We start from the raw sequence: 19,878 nt of genomic DNA, 5'->3' as shown, positions 1-19,878 counted from the left end.
AAACATTTTCTGAGTTACTAAATATGCTTCTAGATTATGATTTTGGGGGGCTAAATAGTACTCCACATTGTTGCTTTCCACCATAATTCAACCACTTTCCTTCCTGCAATGCTTATTGGTTTTCTCTAGCATTTTTCACCCAAAAAAGATAAGAGAGAAGACTTCAACCAAGTCTTCCACCTTTAATACTTGGGGAGTTACTTCCTGACAATGATTATTATAATTTCCCTGTAAGGAAGACCTTTCCTCTCATTAGGCTAATACACTTTCAGCACCTTTCTGCTTTTTTCTTTATTTGTTCCAACACCTCCCTTTTCATTTTCTCCCAAAGAGTGTTCATTCTTTTACCTAGCTTCCAAAGAAACTTGTAAATCATTACTAGCTGAATCCTATATAATCTCATCTATGATTCTAAAATCTCAATTTTTATTAACATTTCATTGCGTTTTATTTTTATGTATTTTATAATGACAATCTCATTTTTTTCTGATGACTTAATGAAACTAATAATCACACTTTTAAGAACAAATAGTTTTCTGGGTGTAAGTAGGTTTTCAGAACGTATAAACAGGTTCTGTCAAAAACCTGTTCCTGTGAATTCTTGATGGGCGTTGCAAGTACTACATGAATAAGGAACTGTTTTGAATACATATCAGTAGAGTCAGAGGAATGTGTGGTATGAGGATGCTATCCAAGTTCAAGCTCTAACATGTTCTCTATGAGTAATTTGTCCTAATTTGTTGCCATAATTTTGCAAGCCTTTTATTTACAGGTTCCTCCTCATCTTGAGCTCTAACTATTGGAGAGCTCTATTAGTCAGTCCTCAAAACTCTTCCCTTTTCTCTCCCTGCTTAACTCCCTTGGCGACCGTTCAGTTTCTTGACTTCAGACCTTGTGCTTATCTCAGTCTGGGCCTCTCAGAACTCTGGATGTGTATCTCTGCCTATGCCATAGCTCCACTTGGCTGGCTGTTCTCATCCAAACTTTTGATCTTCCTCCTTGAGCTACTCAAAGGTCCCCTGTCTCAATACGTGACATCTCCATTCCCCTAGTAGTTCAAGTCAAAAGTCATGGAGTATTCTTGACTCTTGAGCTCTCATGCGATACACCTAATGTGTCAGCTCTTTCATATATGCCCAGAATCTTACCACTCCTCGCCGCCTTCATTGTCATCCTGCCTTGGTTGAGGCTACCCTCTTATTTTTAATTTTTAATTTTTATTTTTTTGCAGTGATTATTCTAATAGCGTCCTAACTGGCTTCCCTGCTTCCCCCTGTGCCCCTTTCAGTCTAGTCCCAACACAGTATAATTAACAGGCCAAGTCTTTGCTCAAAACCTCCCAATGGGTCCCCATTTCAGAGTAAAAACCAGAGGCTGTGGACTATCCTACACAGTCCTGCATCATCTGTCCCTCCACCCACGTCCTCTCTGTCCTCAGCTCCTACCATGCTTCCCTTGCACATGCTGCTCCAGCCACACTGTCCTCTTGCTGTTTCTGGAGCGATCTGACCTGCTCCTACATCAGGGCCTCTGTACCTGCTGCCTGTAACACTCTTCCCCCGCATAGTTCTGCATGGCGCCCTCGTTCCCTGCAGTCAGGTTGGATTTTTTTTTTTAATCCTCACCCAAGGACATACTTACTGATTTTAAAGAGAGGGGAAGGAAGGAAGGTGGGGACGGAGGGGGGAGAGAAAGATTGGTTGCCTTTTGTACATGCCCTAACCAGGGACCGAACCTGCAACCCAGGTATGTGCTTTGATCAGGAATCAAATCCTTGACCTTTCGATTTACAGGACGATGCTCCAACCAACTGAGCCACACCGCCCAGGGCCAGTCGTGTGTGTGTGTGTGTGTGTGTGTGTGTGTGTGTGTGTGTGTGTGTGTTTCAATCCCAAAGTCACCTTTTCAAGGCGGCCTTCTCTGATGGGCTCTATTTAAAATCGTAACCTCCCACTCCCCTACAACATTCCCTATCCCTCTTTACTGACTTATCTTTCTCTTTAGCACTTATCATCACCTAATAAAGTTTACTTATTTGTCTTTCTTCTCCTTGCCAGAGGATAAGCCCCAGAAGAGCACAGGTCTTCTCCTCCCACTACAGTGTGCTCACTGTCTGACACAGGGCCTGATACACAGGCGCGCCAAATAAACTTTGTTGAATGAATGAGCTCGGTTTGTCCTGAGACCAAATCACAAGTCTGGATGTGTATTAGAAGACAGGGTAGCTGGTTTCCAGGTAGATTGCGTCACTAATTTAACGTCGGCACCATGGATATAAAAGCCATCTTTGTGTTGTATTTTCCTGTCTCCTCCATAGGTTCTTCTATATGCAACTCTCTGCATACAGTAAGTGCAGCAAATACTGTGGGGGAGGGAGGAGCCTTTCCAACACGGCAGCGTTGGTGTATTCAGTGCGTGTGTCTCAGCCCCCGCACCCTGCCACACGGTGCCCGCTCGTATTCAGTTCCTCTTGTGATGCTGTCCCACTTCGGGTTTAACTTAGTGACTGTCCTGGTACCGGGGTTCTATCACAACAGCCCTTCCACTTTCTTTTCCACCTGTGATTCTTTCTTCATTGTTCTTCATCTTCTCCCCTTGATGTTTCTTTTGTCCTTCCAACATTTCACTAGTGTCTCTTCTAAAGTTTACCAGAGACCTTAAATAGACTTCAGAATCTTTCCGCGCCGCAAAACTGTTAACTAGTTCCATTTGAAAGCACTAACAAATGTATCATACTCTTTAATTGAGTGAATACTCAAAAACATGTCTAGTTTTTAGAATTACTTTAATGCTCTTTAGTAAGTTCAAAATAGGTGACTGCTGAGGGCTGTAGGTGGTCTAAACATAATTTCAAAAAAATAAACATCGTGAAATTCATACAGGTCTTATAGACAATCATTGCCCACTCCTGTCACTGTTGACACGCATACATGAACAAGGTGGTTTTTCTGGGCAGTCTGACGGGTATGCGTTCATTGGTCCTGAGATCCCCACACTTAGTTCAACACGGGGAAACACATGCACACATTCTGAGTCTATAAGCGCATGAGCAATAGTAAGCATGTGGATTTTTTCCCCTGACAGCCTCATCTCTATTATGTCAGGCTCTATGTTTGCTCTGTGCTCTTCTACCATGAAGAACCAGCTGTTGTGCTCTCACCTGAATTTAAATCTAGTTTTACTTCTTCTTTAAGAAAATGTTTTATTTATTTATTTTTAGAGAAGGGGGGAAGAGGGGGAGAAAGAGAGGGAGAGAAACATTGCTGTGTGAGAGCAATATCCATCGGAGGCCTCTCATATGCCCCCGACCAGGGACCTGGCCTGCAACCCAGGAATGCTCCCTGACTGGGAACCGAACTGGTGACCTTTCAGTTTGCAGGACGATGCCCAACCAGAGCAGTTGGTGCTCTGATTTTATTTCTTATGGACTGAGTCTCATTTCCCACCATCAGCCTTTTGAAAGTAGGGTTGATGGCTCCCCTCTCCCAGAGTTATGAGAATCGCGTGCTTTGCACTGTGTCTTGGTGCTTAATAAATGCTTTTGTTATTATTGTCATAATAACTTGGCTAAAATATTTAATATGGAAACTTCTGAGCATGCACAAGGTGGACAGGATACCTTTTTGAACCTTAAAATACCAGCTTCCATGGTTACCCACTCCTGCCAATTTTGTTCCCTCCATTCTCCCCCCCGCGCCCCCCCCCCCGATTATTTTGAAGCAAATCACAGATACCATGCTCTTCATCCATAAATATTATGATATGTAATATAATCTGAAGGATATTCTTTTAAAACAATAACCATAAAATATCATCAGAGCTAATAATTCCTAAATATCATTAAATATCCAGTTAGTATTCAAATTTCCCCGTTGTCACGTAGGATAATTTTGTTTTCCTTTGGTAACAGTTTGTTTAAAATCAGTATTCAAATATGGTCCATACCCTTTAATATTTTACTGGGAATATAATTAAGGCACAGGAAGAGATTTTCCTGGAAGTATGTTCATTGCAGTGTCATTTAGAATGGAGAAAAAGTAAGATGATAATTACAGAAGAGTAGAGAATTGGCTCCCCCCAAAAAAGGATGCACGACCCGGCAATAGGACAAATACAGCAATTGAAAACAGTGCTGAGGAGAGACTGCAATGAACAGAAAAGGTGTCGGTAGCTGAGAAAAGCAGATTATAAAACAGTATTGCTACCTTCTATTTTTGTTAATAAAGTATATATATCTCATTTGCCTATATCTGAATAGTAAGGGCACAAGCAACTTTAATTTTCTCTTAAGCTTAGTATTAAATCTCATCGTTCTACAACAATCACGTTTTACTTGTGCAATAAAAAGTTACTAAAGGCAGAAACGCAGCAGCAGCAGCGCCTCTTGGCAGTGGCCTGGCTTCGTGTGGAGCGAGTTATGTTTGGCACGCTCGGCTTTCTTCCTACCATGTGTTTCCTCATGTGATCTGCTGCGAAATCCTCTGAGGCAAGAAGAGGCAGAAACCTGGAGAGGGCTGTGCCTTCTCCTGACGCCGCACGCAGCTCTACACAAGCGCCTTCAGAGGGCTATTGTTCGCTGCTCAGGACACATGATCTCATGCGCTCTCCTCATGCCATCCTGCCAAGGTAGGAGGCAGAGGCGTGGAGGCAGAGGCGTGCTGGGACTAGCCTGCCCTTCCCAGGGGGGAAACTGAGGTGCGGAGAACTTGACCTTTCCCTCACAGCACCCCTCAGGTGATCGTAGGGACAGAGTTTGGCCCAGCTGCCTGGTGCAGGCCGTCGCTGTGGAATTACGCTGTGGAATTACGCTGTGCACCTCTGCGGGGTTTCAGCATCTCCGTGCAGGCTTGGCTGAGGGAATGCGCGACCTGCCTCCCAGTGACGCACCGCACTGCATTCTGTGGTTCGGGATCTGGCCGAACCTGCTCAGGTTCTCCACACCCATTTAGGGTGGGATTGGCTTCGGCTTATCTCTGCTTTCGGTGAACTGTTCACTCTCTGTCCACTGTTACCACCTCCAACCCGGCTGCGGCTGTCTGCAGCCCCCAAGTCCCTCTCGGCAGGTGTCCCTTATGCTCAGCTCATGCCCCCTGTGGCTCTCTGAGGTCCTCACCAGGGTCCGCCTGCATAGTCTATTGTGTCCTGACTGCAGTCCCGACACCAAGCCCTCCCCACCCACCATCCTCCTTCCTCCACAGTCTCTACTTGGCTCGGCCCCGCCTGTGCCCTGGAGCTGGTCCTGACTCCTCCATCTCAGAATTCTTGTCTATACCCTGCAATTTAGTTGTCTACTTCTTGTTTCCTAATCGTGTCTCTTAATGTTCGTCTTTTCTCCCCTAGGAGACTGTGGGCTCCTTGCAGACAGACACTGCCCATGTGATGGCACTAAGAACATCTCCGACAGGTGGCCAGGCACCCCTTGTGTACCAGGCCCAGAGCCAAGTGACCCACATGTTTATCTCAGGCAGTGATGACCATAAACCTGTGTTATTATTCCATTTGACAGACGAAGAGACTGAAGCTCTGAGAGGTTGAGTGCCCTGTCCAAGGCCACCAAGCTAGGGAGTAATAGAGCAAGAATTTTAACCATATCTGTCCGCAAAGCCCATGCTTCTCCGCGCTGCATGTGCTCCCTGTTGGCCGCTTGGTTCCGATTTCCTTGAGTGTTCTTCACGGCGCCATCCACAGGGTCCTCACGTTCTGGTGGTAGAACAGCCTCCTGCAGCTAAGACAGCAAACAGCACGCTCTCTGCCTGGCCCATGTGTTCAGGGCTTGGCTCCTCCGAGCCCAGATGGTCGGCTAGGATGCAAACACTCCAAGCTTGGTGTGTGCTTTCCGCCCCCGCTTTCATGCCTCTGCACACCCTTCACAGCCCCCCAACTTCTCTCTCTTTCTTTTGTCCCTCCCCCGCCCCCCCCAACACCTAAGCAGCCGGAGGATCTGCCCTAGACCACCAGTGTTCCTGGGGCTTCCATATACTATCTCTTGATAGAGTTGGTAAGAAAAGGGAGCACCTGGAGGTAAGAACAGAGACTAAGACAGACAGCACCCCCCACCCACCCCACACACACAAGTACGGGCTCCCCTATGGGGTCTGGACCCTGCCCGCTCACAGCTGCCCGCTGCCCCCAATCAGAATCTTCGCTTCAGGCTCCTAAGCCCTTGGGCTAAGCCCCACCCCTCTCCCAGCACCCTAAAGTTTGGGGGCTGCTTTCAATGGAGAGATTTCCAAGTAGACGTGTGTTGGAGGGACTTCTGCTGACAGCCCCTATTCTGGAAAAACTGGGAAAAGAGGCAGCCACCACCACTGTCTTGGAAGACATCTGCGTAGCTCCCTGGGAGACCTTCTGCCCTTTCCCCCTCCCACCAGCCCAAGCGAACAGGGACCAAGCTTGCTTATTGTCACCTGACGCTGGGCAGCCACTGATCCCATTGGTGGAGCCAGATTGGGTCTGGCTCTCCAGTTCCTTCTCGCCTTCTCTGCCTCTCTCTCCTCCACACGGCTCTGATTCCGCTCTTGCCTCTCCTTGCGCTCGGCTGGGAACGTCGCCTCTCCAGGAGCGGCAGCGCGCTGCGGAGCAGGCAGGGGCTGCCTGCGGGGCATGGAAGAAGCCTCCGCGGCAGCCGCGAAAGGAGCAGGAGGAGCCAGCGAGCGCTGCTGCCTGTGACCCAGGCGGCCTGGGGAGCCCATCCTCACACAGCTCTCTCCCTTCCCTCCCCTCCAGGTCTTCCTCTGCAGAGCCCCGTGGGGCCAGGTGAGTGCCCTTCCTCCCCAGAGCGCCTGCTGTCAACCCTGAGAGGGACTCCGCTGGCCAAGGGCTGGGAGCTGGGGGCACCGGGGTCCTGCCACTGCCTGCAGTGCCCGCCTGGATTGCCAGGGCCCACGACCTTGTCCTCTTTCCCCCTGGGACCTTGGCCAAGGGGTAACAGCTGGATCCGGTCCCCCGGGGCACCACAGTCGGTCACCCCGTGACGATTCTGCTGCAGTCAGCAACGCCAACGGGGACAGCGGAGTGGGGGGCAGCTTTTCCTCTGGCGTGCGGTGGCTTTTCTGGATGGGCACGGGCAAAGGGTGTCCTATCAGTGTGTACACCGCGTATGCATGCTTGTGAGAAGACTGGAGGCTTGCTTGCGTAGATAGTTCTGTCTGCATGTACTCATGTTCATGTGTGGGTTTTGACTGCTGTGTGGCATGCCTGGGAATGTATGTTTCTTGTACATGGGAAGCCCATGTGTCGGGGCACTTATCTGAGTCGCCTGTGGGTGCATGTTGGTGGGGACAGGGTGAAGCAGTGTATTTATGGGGCAGACATGTCCTTTGTCATGCGTGTGGGAGGGCATGTTGGTGGAGGGGTGCTGTGTGGCAGGTGCGACTCGGAGCAGAAGGGGGTGGGTAGGTGGAGCGTGTGGGCAGAGCTCCGTCGGCAGGCAAACCTGTTGGCATGTGAAGGCTCGGGGCTGGCAGAGTGTGGCCGGAGACAAACACAGTTTCAAAGGCTGTGTCTTTGAGCCAAGAGAAGACTTGAGAGCGAGTATCAGAATATGGACAGAGGTTGGTGTGCATGCGAATATCCACGGGTGTGCAAGCAGGCGCATGGGCTGTGCGCCTTGCGTGGAGGTGGCACGCATGCATGTTGGTGCCTGTGGCTTTCTTTTCCACCAAACTACGGCTTTGTGAGAAGATGCGCATGCATGCGTGTGTGTGTGAGCCTGTGGACATAAACACGTGTGGGTTTGTGTGGAGGTGGCAGCCAGTGGAGGGAAAACTGCGGGACAACCTTAAAATGTGGAGGGCGGCGGAGGGTCCCTCAGTGCGCAGGGCAGTGTGTGGGAGCGGGAATGCCTGAGGAGGCGGTGCAGCCTGTGGGTGGCCGTACTTGGTGTGTGCATGTGTGTGTGCGTTCGCATGCGTGCGCCTGCCTGCGTGTGGGTGTGTGAATGCTTGTCTCAGGGTGGATTCGCTCAGGAGTGTGGGTGTTTCTCAGGTGCTGTCTCAACCTGCCTCTCACACCCTGCCCTTCCTCGGTCATCGGGGCTTGGAGCACTGGGGTTCCTGCTTCCCTGGTCCCCCCGCCTTTACTGCCCTCCCAGTGCGCTCACAGCCACTCTCCCAGTCTTGCGTGGGGAGTGGTCTCAGCTCTCCCAGAACCACGGAGGGGAGAGGGTGCCCCAGCTCCAGGACAGCTCTCCAGGAAGCACCGCTGCCCTGCTTCTGGGAGACCACGGAGCGCGGGGCGGGAGTGGGCGCCCCCGCCCTCGGGGTGGGCGTGGGCTGCATCCCCAGCTGGGGGAGGCCTGTGGGGGCGGGAGTGTGTCCATGTGGGGGGTGCAGGTGTGAGTGCGTGTGCCTGTGGGGCATAGAGGTGTCTCCCTGGGGCGCTCCTCGCTGGGAACTCGGGGGGTGGCAGCTCCCCACTGCATTACCCCTGTCCCCATGAATTACAAACTGGTGTGTGGTAGAGTTGCTTCTAGACACCCTGTCCCATTCTGCTTCATTTTGTGGTGGACCCGGTAGCACCCTCATGCTTATTCACCACACGATTCACGAAGCCGCTGGCATTTGGCTGAACCTCACAACAGGCAGCCATGTGCTTCAGGGCGGACAGCTAAGATGTAACAAGGACTCAGGGAACACTCCAGGACAGGTGAGGGCCATCGCCCGTATCCCTTGCCCTGTGCCTGCCACCCAGGCAGCCCGCAGGCTAACTTAGAGGTGCTGGGCTCCAGAGCAGCCTTAATTGACAGGAAAGTGTGGGTTGGAGCTTCTGCAAGCTATAAATAGAAGTACCTGCTTTCGAAGGCACAGGGTACCCTCACCCTTAGTGTCTGGGCGGGGAGAAGAAGAGGGAAGGAGGGAAAAGGAGCTGACATTCCAGAAATGTGAGGTGGGCCAGGACGGGGCTTGAGAAGGGCCGGGGCCTGAGCTCGACGGGGTACTAAGCAGACACCCTGGGAGGAAGTCCAGCCTCCACTCACACTCTTGCCCCAGAGATGGTCCCTTCCTCCCCTGCCACCCAACCCTGTACCGCCTGGTCCCTGAGCTCCAGTGAGCTCAGCCAAAGTCAGAGCCCGAGTCACCACTTCCCGGCTGAGCACAGGTGAGGGCGACGGCGGTGCTCACACCTGGGAGAGCGGCCGGAGAAGGAGTGGGCGGGTGGGCGAAAAGGCCACTGCTTGAAAGAAAGGGACTGAGAAAGAAAAATAAATAGTGGCAAAACCATGTGCACCTATGCATTCACACATGCCACACACGTGACTCACGTGACACACACACACACACACACACAATGGAACACAGCTTAAGGATGAAAGGCTTGAGTGCTCCGGAGTCAGACCGACCAGAGTTCAAATCATTTTCCAGCCGTGTGACCTTTGGCATCATAGTAGCCGCAACCTCAGCTACCTCATCTGTAAAATGGGGGTAATAATACTGCCCACCTATTGTGAGCTCACATGAGATGATGTTTGTGAAACGATCGGCACATAGTCAGCCTGTAATAGCTGTCAAGGGTAAAGCCAACTATTTAAAAGAGTCAAGTGGCAAAGGATGTGCTGAAAGGGAAAGAAAGATAGTGGAGAAGTCAAAGGTGGGAGAAGGTCTGGGGCATGAGCTGCCCCTCCACCCCATGGACCCTCATGCGGCTCTGTGGCGCTTGCACCCCCAGCCCTGCTGAGCCGCCCCAGCGAGAAGGGAGGCCTGACCCCAGCGCCCCGGGCCCTGGCCTCTTGGCTGCTGGCGCCCCCTCCTGCTGCTCCCTCCCACCGGTCTCCTCGGCGGGTGCTTCCTGGCTCTCCTGCGTCCCACACGGTTCTCTCTGCCCCCACTCCTTTCTCTTTCCACGCCTACTGGCTGAGGGCCCCCTCCTTGGCTCCATCTGCTGCAAATCTGTCCCGCCTGGCGTTTGCAGCTTTCCCACTGCCTCTGCCACCTGTCAGGTGCCGTCTGTTCTGTAGACCCCTCCCAGGAAAGCCAAGCGTCCCCGGGGGAGGGGTGCCCCATCCCACCTTCGTTCCCACGCCTCCAGTCTTCCCTGTGCAATCTTTCCACCGGTTTTGATGAGGCAGGTACAGTCAATGGCTCCTCAAGGTTCCATCTGGCAAGGGATGTTGGGAGCAAGACGCTCCAGAAGACTCCATGATGGGGAGGGAGGTGCTGATTCTCCCTCTCCTCTTCGTCCCCACAGGAGCCAAACCGAAGGGGACCATGGAGCTGCTGTCCACGCCCCACAGCATCGAGGTGAACAACATCACCTGCGACTCCTTCCGCATCTCCTGGGCCATGGAGAACAGTGACCTGGAGAGGGTCACTCATTACTTCATCGACCTCAACAAGAAGGAGAATAAGAACTCCAACAAGTTCAAGCACCGGGTGAGTGAGGGAGCCCCGAGCAGTCTTCCCCGCCACTGCTCCTGAAGGCGGCCGGCGAACGTGCGCCAGGAGGTGACAGCGGGGTGTCGGAGAGGCCTGGCTCCAACCCAGGATCCTCTTACTGTGCGATCTGGGTGGAGTTACTCAGCCTCTCTGAGCCTGAGTTCCTTCGCTTGCAAAAAGGGAATCCAGCCCCTGTAGGCTTGTCAGAGGCTTCTGTGGGGTAACGTTTGTGTGGTGTTTGGCTCGGGGCCCGGCACACAGCGAATACCGTTATCGGGACGAGGGCGTCAGAGGGGCGGGAAAACCCAGGGCGGGGCCGTGACAGCACACCTAGGGCTGCCGTGTTGACCGGGTGGGTGACGTGGGCCATGGGCAGGGTGCAGCGCTTTGCTGGGTCCTCCAGGCCCCCGGGCCTCACCCTCCCCCGGCCCCCTGGCCCTCTGGCCTGTTTGCTAGGTTGAGAAAATGAATGCGAGAGAGTCCCTGGCTGGCTGGAGTGTCCTTTCCCTCGGCTAAAGCTGGTGTGGGGGCGGGCGGGGGGAAGGCTCCCATCTTCCAAGCTGGCAGAAAGGCAGGGGGAGAGTGAGGTGGGAAGAAGCCGGTTCCCACGACGACGGCACCATGTGGGTTACTCGCCCTCTCTCTCTTTGGATCCAGCTCCCCTGATCTGGGTGTCTTTTGGCAGGCCAGTTGCCACGGTGATGTGAATGTTCAACACCACCCCCTTAACCTCCTCCCAAAAGAATAAGGCATATTTTCCCTTCCTCCCTGGCTTCTCAGCATTGGCCGTTGCCGTGGAGACGGCACTGCAGTGCGCAGAGCTCTCGATGTCTCCCTCGAAAACTGGGGTCTCGCTGCCCTCAGTTTGGCGGGCCTCCACCCCCCTGGCCTTTCTCCTCAGTTCCCAAGAGAGCGGGCGTCAGAGAGCTGGGCGGGGCGCAGGCTGGGGGCGCCCGGCAGCCTTGCCAAGGGCCTCTGCTTGCTTCTGGGGGAAAATGGCGGCCGGGACGCCACGCCTTGCATCGCTGAGGCCCTGGCCCGCTCGGGAGGCCCGGGGCCACCTGGGCAGCAGGGGCCTGCGGGAGGGCTGAGATTGGTGTGACCCCCCAGTGTGGCTGACTCTTGGCTCTTGGTCTGCACCCCATGTCTCAGGATGTCCCCACCAAGCTTGTGGCCAAGGCCGTGCCCCTGCCCATGACGGTGAGAGGCCACTGGTTCCTGAGCCCCCGCACGGAGTACAGCGTGGCGGTGCAGACCGCCGTGAAGCAGAGCGACGGGGAGTACCTGGTGTCCGGCTGGAGCGAGACGGTCGAGTTCTGCACTGGGGGTGAGGCCCCGCCCCCGCCGCTCTCGTGCATGTGGTTTTGTCATGGTCAGGAGGGGGCTTCATCCCGACACGGCAGACACCGTGACCGCTGCCACATGCCAGCGCCAGGCTGAGGCCACCAGGGAGACACGGGTCCATGAGACCCACCCCTGCCCCGCCAAAGCCTGCAGACTGGTGACGGCATCGCTTCCGTATCGGGATGGAGTCACCTTTCTGGCTTGGGGCAACCATGCTTTTGAATTGGGGTAAAGTGCACAGAACACAAAAGTTACCATCGTCACCATTTTTAAGTGTGCGGTCCAGTGGCATTAAGTGCATCCACGTTGGTTTGTATGTAGCTTTTCATCTTCCCAAACTGAGACCCCATAGGCATTAAACAACAGCTCCTCCGCCCCTCACTGCAGCCCCCCAGGCAACCACCACTCCATTTCCCGCTCTGTGAATTCCCACTCCTGGTACCTTATGGGAGGGAAATCACGCACTATTTGTCCCTCTGTGACTGGCTTACTCACTTAGCATCATGTCCTTGAGGTTCATCCATGTTGTAGTTTGTGTCAGGGTTTCCTTCCTTCTTAAGAAGGAATAACATAGCACATCATGTGGCTGGATTGCATGTTGTTTACTGATCGTTGGTGGATGGACGGCTCGTGGAGCAATCCCATTTTGCCTGTCTTGGGCCTCCATGTAGCCTGGGAAAACGATCCTTACTCAGTGGTCCCGCCAACGCTCTTGGCTTAGAAATTCCAGCGCGAGCCCATGGAGCACCAGGCTCACGTGTACTTTGTCGCCAATGATCCAGGTTCTGTCCCCGCGACAGTCCCTTTTCTTAGTGTCCATGGTGAGAACTGCCCCAGATCTTCCTCTGTCACAAGGAAGGGGCAGGGTACATTCTTAGCCCGGGGGCCTCCGAGACTGCTGGCTCCACCCTCTGCCGAGGTCTGTGCCCTTGGCCGCGCCCTTGACCTGCCGTTCTCTTCTGAGTGGCTCATGTTCCCCGCTCAGCCGCACACCCCGCCCTCTGAAGGTGCTCCCTCTCCCTGTGAGGAAAGCCTCTGAGTTCACCCCAGAACTGCACATGCAGTGGGACGTTACTTCCAGCAGGGGAGCTGGGGGTGACTGCATTCCAGGCCACATTCCTCTTGCCTAACCCAGCATCCTGGCCAGGGTCGCATCAGCAGGGAGGAAAGGGCATCTCTTTCTGATTTGCACAAAGGCGCTGTCTCTGCCGGCAGCAGCCCTGCCTGGGCCTCTGGCCCCAGCCCTGGGGAGGGTCCAATTTCACTACCCTGTTTCCAGGCTTCTCGGCTTTTCCTGGGATGCTGAAGTGCAGCCATCGCCCCAGACCTGGTCGGCCCAAACCCTCGCCTCAGTTAGAGGACTGAGCCCCCGCCTGTGATGACAGCTGGCGTCCCCGAGGGTGGTGTGGGCAGCCTCTAGCCTGGTGGGTGTGAAGGCTCTCCCTGAAGGACCTCAACATCTCCCCCTCTCAGTCCTTCTCTTGCCTGCTGGTCCTCCTCACACACGAGGACGAGGACGAGGACAGCCTGGGGTTACAGCCCCAGGGACCTGGCGTGATTGTATAATCACAATCAGCCCTGCCCTTGTCTGAGGCAGAGAATCCCTAGCCTCCGGCACGGGGGATGCAGAGGTGATGAGGACGGACAGCGTCCAGCTGGCCCGTTCCCATGTGGTCCGAGCTGCTGTGGACGTGTGGTGTCCCCTGCAGCTCCGAGCACAGAGGTGGGCGAGGGAGGGGAGTGGCTGCGACCCCTGCCTAGCCCTTGGCTCACCCGCCTGCTCTCTTGCAGATTATGCCAAGGAGCACCTGGCGCAGCTGCAGGAGAAGGCCGAGCAGATCGCGGGTCGCATGCTGCGCTTCTCCGTCTTCTACCGCAACCACCACAAGGAGTACTTCCAGCACGCCAGGTGCGCCAGGCCTGCACGCCCGCCAGGTCCCGCCTGCCTCCCCCGGCTCTGCCTCCGCGGCCGCCCAGGCTGTTCGACGTCGCCCCAGCCTCCCGTCACAGGCTGCGGGATCGCGCTCCCGGGGAGGACAGGCTCTCCGGGTGGGGCTGCCTGGAGTTCCTGGGCGGGTGAGGTCCCGCTGGGATCCTCCCCGGTGGAGTTCCTGTCACGGGTTCCAAAGTGGCAGGCCAGCCCTCCGTCCAGCTCAGGGCCTGGGTCCCAAGGGGCGAGCGGGAGCAGGGTGCAGAGTGTGAGCAGATTCTGAGCAAGGAGGGTGTGGTCTTCACACCATCTGCTGCGGGGAGCCCGGGGGCTCCAGGGTGAGCCTCAGGCAGCCCTTAGCGGGGTGCCGAGGGGTCGTTGAAGAACTCGGAGGATGGAGCTTGGTGGACCTCACCTATCATTCAACCTGAGCAGCTTCAGTTTTATTGCCTACGGCCCACCTTTGTAATTCCCTTTAGGAAGAAAGAGGGGTTCCCCACCCAAACGTTCTTGATCCAGTTACTGGCGTCATGCAACACCCTCAGCCGACACATGGGGAGCCTGAGACCCAGAGGACCATCAAGTCACTAGTCACTTGGGACAGCCAGGGCCAGGCAAGAGGGAGGCTGGGTCAGGGGCTGCCCACCCCCCCCAGGGCAGCTGACGCTGCTCCAAGCGCACGGCCTTCTAAGGCTGGGCCAGGGCAAGCCACCGCCAGCACTGTCTTTGTCATTGCGTCACGTTGACCCTACCCCAGGGCAGCGGGGGCCTGGAGGTCTTTGGTGGTAGCACTGAAGAGGAGAGGCAGTGAGCTGAGTGGTGAGGGCACTGGCCCAGTCCGGTTCCTCTGTCAGGAAGCAAGAAAGACACAGAGAGCACCCATGTGTGCCAGGGGAGAAGGATGGGGAAAGGCAGGTCCCCCCTTGAAAACCTCAGAGTCTATTGGAGGACCGTCCTGGCAGATGGAATGCAGCGGGTGTGTGTGACCGTCGAGTAGACTTCAGTGTCCCGCACGTACGTAGTGGGCAGTCAAAATGCTGTTGTGTGCCACTGCCTGATGTCCCTGCAAGGCTTTGGAGGGGAAAGGACACCTCTGCCGGGCCTTGAAGGAGGGAGAGAGTTTGCCAGGCCAGGTGGAGGAAGGCGGGGATGCAGGTGCCGCGGGTGCAGAGGCAGGAGAGAGCTGGGGCGGGGCTCCCACGAGGCCGGAGGGAGTCACCCGTGGGCGTGGGGGTGGTAGGAGGTGGAGCCAGAAAGACCAGATTGCGACGCCTTGCTTGTCACTCAAGCTCCCCCAGGGTTTTGTGCTGGGGAACAGCAGGCTCAGACCTCTCCCCGGCAAAAGAGTGGGCCGGATCAGCCTATCTCCAGGGCCCTCCCTGCTCTTGCATTCTGGAATGTACTATTTGTGACGGGCGGAGGCGGCGGCTGGTGGGAGAGCTGGGAGCTGGGCTGGCTCCCTCCTCACCAGACGCAGCAGCCAAGCCTCAGCCCAGCTAACCGGCGGCATTTTCTCTTCCCTCTGGCATTGTCCCCGGGGTGGGCAGGACCCACTGCGGGAACATGCTGCAGCCCTACCTGAAGGACAACAGCGGCAGCCACGGCTCCCCGACCAGCGGCATGCTCCACGGAGTCTTCTTCAGCTGCAACACGGAGTTCAACACAGGCCAGCCCCCGCAGGACTCCCCCTACGGCCGCTGGCGCTTCCAGATCCCCGCCCAGCGCCTTTTCAACCCCAGCACCAACCTCTACTTTGCGGACTTCTACTGTATGTACACAGCCTACCACTACGCCATCCTGGTGCTGGCCCCCAAGGGCTCGCTGGGGGACCGCTTCTGCCGAGACCGCTTGCCCCTTCTGGACATTGCCTGCAACAAGTTCCTGACCTGCAGCGTGGAGGATGGGGAGCTGGTCTTCCGCCACGCGCAGGACCTCATCCTGGAAATCATCTACACCGAGCCCGTCGACCTGTCCCTGGGCACCCTGGGGGAGATCAGCGGCCACCAGCTCATGAGTTTGTCCACTGCCGACGCCAAGAAAGACCCCAGCTGCAAGACCTGCAACATCAGCGTGGGCCGCTAGGGACTCCGGGGAGCCGGGGGGGCTGGGGAGAAGTGACCAGCAGGGTGGTGACGGGCGACATAAGTTCAGGGAGCTGGCTTTCTCTCCTCTGCCCCCCTGCCCCCTCCATGCCACCAGTTCCCCCCTCCCCCACCCCTTGGCACTAGAGGCAACAGAGGGTGGTCCCCTTGGCAGGCATGGCCCACCCACGCCTGGTAGACTGGGAGAGGCTCTTAGCTTCAGCGGGTTGGTGGGGGGTTGGACTTCTGGAGACTCCCCTTTCCTCTGGGTCCCCAGTCTGGCTATTTCTGCTTCATCCAGGCCCCCATCTCCCAGGGGCTGTGGCCTCTGGGCTCTCCCGGGGAAGCCTCTCCAGACTGCAGCCCGTGCGCAGGCTGCCTGCGTCCGTAGGGGACTCAGAGAGCTGTGGGGTGCTCTTCCTCAGCTCATGTGCCCCACTCAGGACCGCCACAGGATGCCCCTCCCTGCCCAGCTGGGCCTGGGGGCTTCCCACCCCAGACCTGGCCCTTCCCTGCTATAAATAGCCTCCTGCACTGCTGTGACTCCCTGTCCCCCCGGCGCCTCCTTCTGCTTAGGAGAGCTGTCCCCCTTCTCACCTGCGCTCTAGAAAGGGGCCCTCTTTCCTCCTGGCTTCGGAGCATCCAGGCTGTTCGAGTTTTCCCTTGCTCTGAAGATGATGTAGACCCCAGAGGACCTTCTCCGCTGCTCAGAGCACTGAGGCCTGGCATGGCAGCCACTGGGGTCGAGGAGGGGGAAGAGACCCCTGAGACCCAGAGGGACCCCTTTCTCAGCCGGGAGTGGGCTGCCTCCCGCCCGAGGGGACCTGGCGTGGAACCAGGTCCGAGGGCTTTCCCGCCGAGCCCGGGCACCCCCTGGCCGTGCAGTGTGCTCGCCCCCCCTGCCGCCGGGCTGTGACTGCACGGTGCCTGCGAGTGACCCGGAATGCGGCCCTCCTGCCACCCCACCTGTCGCCCCCGCCCGCCGGCGCCATCTGCACTCCCCCTCGAGCCTGTGGACGGAGCGTCTCTTCCCCGGGGAGCTCCCATTGAAGCCTTTGCTGGGCCTAACAGTGTTTTTACCTATTTCCTACTTTTGTACGGGTCACCAGGGTGGACAGGGCAGGCCTCCCAAGGCGAGCGGACCAGGTGGGGTGACAAAGCGAGGCATGGCCGGAGGCGACTGTCTGTCTGGGGATGAGGGCGGTGATGTCAGGCGGAGGAGAACAGCCTCTGCAGTGACAGCCAGATTTCTGTGACGAGGGACAGAAGGGGCTGGCAGGCCAACAAGGCCATATCTCGGTAAGGGGCAGGCGGGACAGCTGGTCGCCTCTTCTGTAGCCGCAGGGAGTGGTGTGATCTGCTGTCTCTGTGGCACGGAACAGGTCTGGGGGCCCTGGGAGAGGCCTGGAGAAAGAGAGGACGTGGCCCTCAGGCCCTCCCCCCTCTGCTGGCAGCATTGCGGAGGGGATGGGTCGCTGCCCTCCCCTGCCCCGTGTCTGGCCCCGTGTCTGCCCCCGGCTGGGGCGCGCCTGCCTGCGCTGTGCTTGCGATGTGTACCAATAAACCACCACGGCCTGAGAGTCTCGCCTCTCCTTGGGCTCTGGGACTGCGCGCAGGCAAATCAGACCATCGCAGGGGCTCACGTGGGGATGCGTCCAGGATGGGCCGCCAGGAATTGTGTCCAAATCTTGCTGCGAGGTGCAGGGCTCGGGACGCGGAGCCACATCTCCAGCTCAGAAGGGATTTTGGGGGCCATTTGGAGCTACCCTGCACTTTGCAGGGAAACTGGGGGCTCTGAGGAGAGAGTCTGTAGCAACCTGGAGGCATAACCAAGGTCCCTAGGCCCCTCATCTGGAGCCCTTCCCACTGCAGCGTCAGACCCAGGTGGCCCTGTCCCCTCCCCAGCAAGGCTCCCCTGGCAGGTCTGAGTCACCTCTGTGTCTATTATTATGGACTTATTAAAAGGATCCTCTGCTGGAGTGGAGAGGCTCCAGAAAAGCTCAAGTCACCTCCCTGACACTGCCTGGCTCAGGACCAATGAGCATGTGTCCCCGGGAGCTGGGGCGCAGCCTCCCAGGGTAAGGGAGGAGAGTGAAGGGCAAAGACCACTTCCGGGGGGCCTCCTACGCGCCAGGCATCACACCAGGTGCTTTCACACGTCAGCTCCTTCAGTCTTCACATCGGCTCGGCACTGCAGTCACGTTTAACAGGTGGAGAAACGGAGGCACAAAGCAATGGAAAGGCTTGCCCATGGCTTACAGTCAGCAGGCGACCGTGGCCAGGATCTGAGTCAGGAGCTGGCGTCTTCCCATTTCACTGCCCTGTGTCCCCTAGTGTGTGCCAGGCCCACCCGACACAGTGAGACATGCAAGGCCCGTCTCAGACACAGTGACCCTCTCGAGGGTCTCCTCCAGCTGGCCAAGGCGCCTCCCTGAAAAACACCAGGGGGCGCCGTGGAGTCGCGATTGCCCAAGAGGCTTATTTAAAGGGGCTGGGCAGCAGTGGGAGTCCAGAATCCCCAGGACAGGGAGTGACCACCAGGGTCTAGCCTTTCACCTCTGAGCTGGACCCCTGCCTCCCGCCACCCGCTGAGGGCTTTCCAGACTCCTCCAGAGGGGAGGCTTCAGTCTTCCCTTGTGGACCCTTCTGGGTTTCTCAGGAGGAGAGGTTGGCCCCAGGGCCTCCCTCACGGGAGATGGAGGCAGCCAGCTGAGGCAGGGCGGACGGGGCTGGAGGGCTCGCGTGCGGGTCTCCCCCAGAGAGCCTGCTCCCCCTTCCTCGCCGCAGATGGCCGCTCTCTGGCACACGCCTGTGCGGGGCTGCTGGGGCGCCCAGCAGACCAAGCCAGGTCCGGGCATCGGGTGGCGTCTGCCCTGGGGTTCCGCCTGGCCCGTTGCCCCTCTGGTGGAAGGAGAGAGGTCTGGGTGGGAACACACACACATGTGCACGTGTGCATTCTCACACAGCCTCCTTGGGCTAGATTTAGCGGACAGCCTCAGTAGCCACAGAGCTGAAGGGCGAGGGAAAACCTCGGGCTGCCGCGGCCACTGTAGAGAGCGGGCCCCCGAGTTAGCCCTGCCCCGGAGCGGGTAGGGAAGGAAAATGCAGCAGCGGCCACCAAGGGGCACCCTTGAGTTACAGGTGGGTGCTCTGCTGTGCAGGCACAGACACGCAGACACAGCCAGCACACACGTAGCCACATGCACTGATGTCCCAGCTCTCTCTCTCTCCCCACCACCATCCCCCCGGCCCAGGCGCCCACTTCCTTGCCCATTCCCCTCCTCCTGGGCTGGAAACTTTCTTTGAATCCTGGGTGGATGGCAGCCCCCACCCCACAGCGGGAGGAGAGGGGCCCGGTCCGAGAACCTTCACAGTTTCATCTGGCTTCAGTGTGTATCTCTTCTCCATGCTGGCAAGAGAGGTGGCTGGGGTCCCAAGGAAAGGGACAAGAAGGGGACCTTTCCCCAAAATGGAGGGAGGCCTTCAGGAAGCTGAGCTGAGGTGATTGGCCATAAAACAGCTTGGCCACAGCATCTGGAGGAGATTAGAACCAGATGTTCCTGGGACGGGGGAGGGGGAAGGTGTGGGCTGGGAGGGGGCTGGAGCAGGAGAGGCAGGCGGCCCTCGGGAGGCTGGGTGAGGGGCCTCGCCGCTCTCTGGGGAAGGCATCTGGCCACCCTCTGCCCTGCTCCCCGAGTCAGGCACTACTATCTTTGCAAACTGGAGCAGCAAATCTTTTCACAGATTCTAGAGGCAGCCCTGTGTGTAGGGACAGTCAAGCACAGGGTGGTGACTTGGGAGGTGCCCAGAAAGGCTACCAGCCAGCCAGAAATCCGTCCCCTGCTCTGCAAGCCCCTCCCTGCTGTGGGTTAGGCATTGTCCTCTCTGGCAGTAGTCCCCTGCTGAGCTCCTGACGCCTGACTGCAAACTTGTGTGCCCAGAAGTTGCCTTTTTGCCATAGGAAGGAGCAGTCCAGGAGCTGGGAAATGGTCCGGCAGAGGAAAGGAAAAGGAGGCCCGTTCTCGGAGAGCCTCCTGTTCGCCGGCAGTGGGACAGATCTCTTCGAAGGGTATCTCGTCCTTCGTCAGAACCCTGTGAGCTGTCATTGCCCTATGTGTCTAGATAAACTGAGGTTCAGCGTGGTGAAATG

At 56.9% G+C, this 19,878-nt stretch overlaps 1 protein-coding gene across 2 annotated transcripts; it reads left to right on the top strand.

Annotated features, from left to right (window-relative positions):
• Positions 1-6,433: 6,433 nt before the first annotated feature.
• PHYHIP (phytanoyl-CoA 2-hydroxylase interacting protein) lies at positions 6,434-17,299 on the top strand. 2 transcript variants are annotated; one of them, XM_054578780.1, is made up of 5 exons: positions 6,434-6,756; positions 10,186-10,370; positions 11,526-11,700; positions 13,509-13,626; positions 15,195-17,299. In XM_054578780.1, exons 2-5 carry the CDS (start codon positions 10,206-10,208, stop codon positions 15,727-15,729), a joined length of 993 nt encoding a protein of 330 aa, XP_054434755.1. In that variant the 5' UTR covers positions 6,434-6,756; positions 10,186-10,205; the 3' UTR covers positions 15,730-17,299. The 2 variants fall into 2 exon arrangements, with proteins under 2 accessions (XP_054434755.1, XP_054434754.1); XM_054578779.1 differs by lacking the exon at positions 6,434-6,756 and adding an exon at positions 7,427-7,553.
• Positions 17,300-19,878: the final 2,579 nt, after the last annotated feature.

Source organism: Pteronotus mesoamericanus, unplaced genomic scaffold (genome assembly GCF_021234165.1).
Source record: "Pteronotus mesoamericanus isolate MK-2021 breed Mesoamerican mustached bat unplaced genomic scaffold, CSHL_Meso_final contig_502, whole genome shotgun sequence".
Classification (NCBI taxonomy): Eukaryota; Metazoa; Chordata; class Mammalia; order Chiroptera; family Mormoopidae; genus Pteronotus; species Pteronotus mesoamericanus.
The sequence above is the reverse complement of the archived record's forward strand: the minus strand, read 5'-3'. Positions and strand labels throughout refer to the sequence as shown.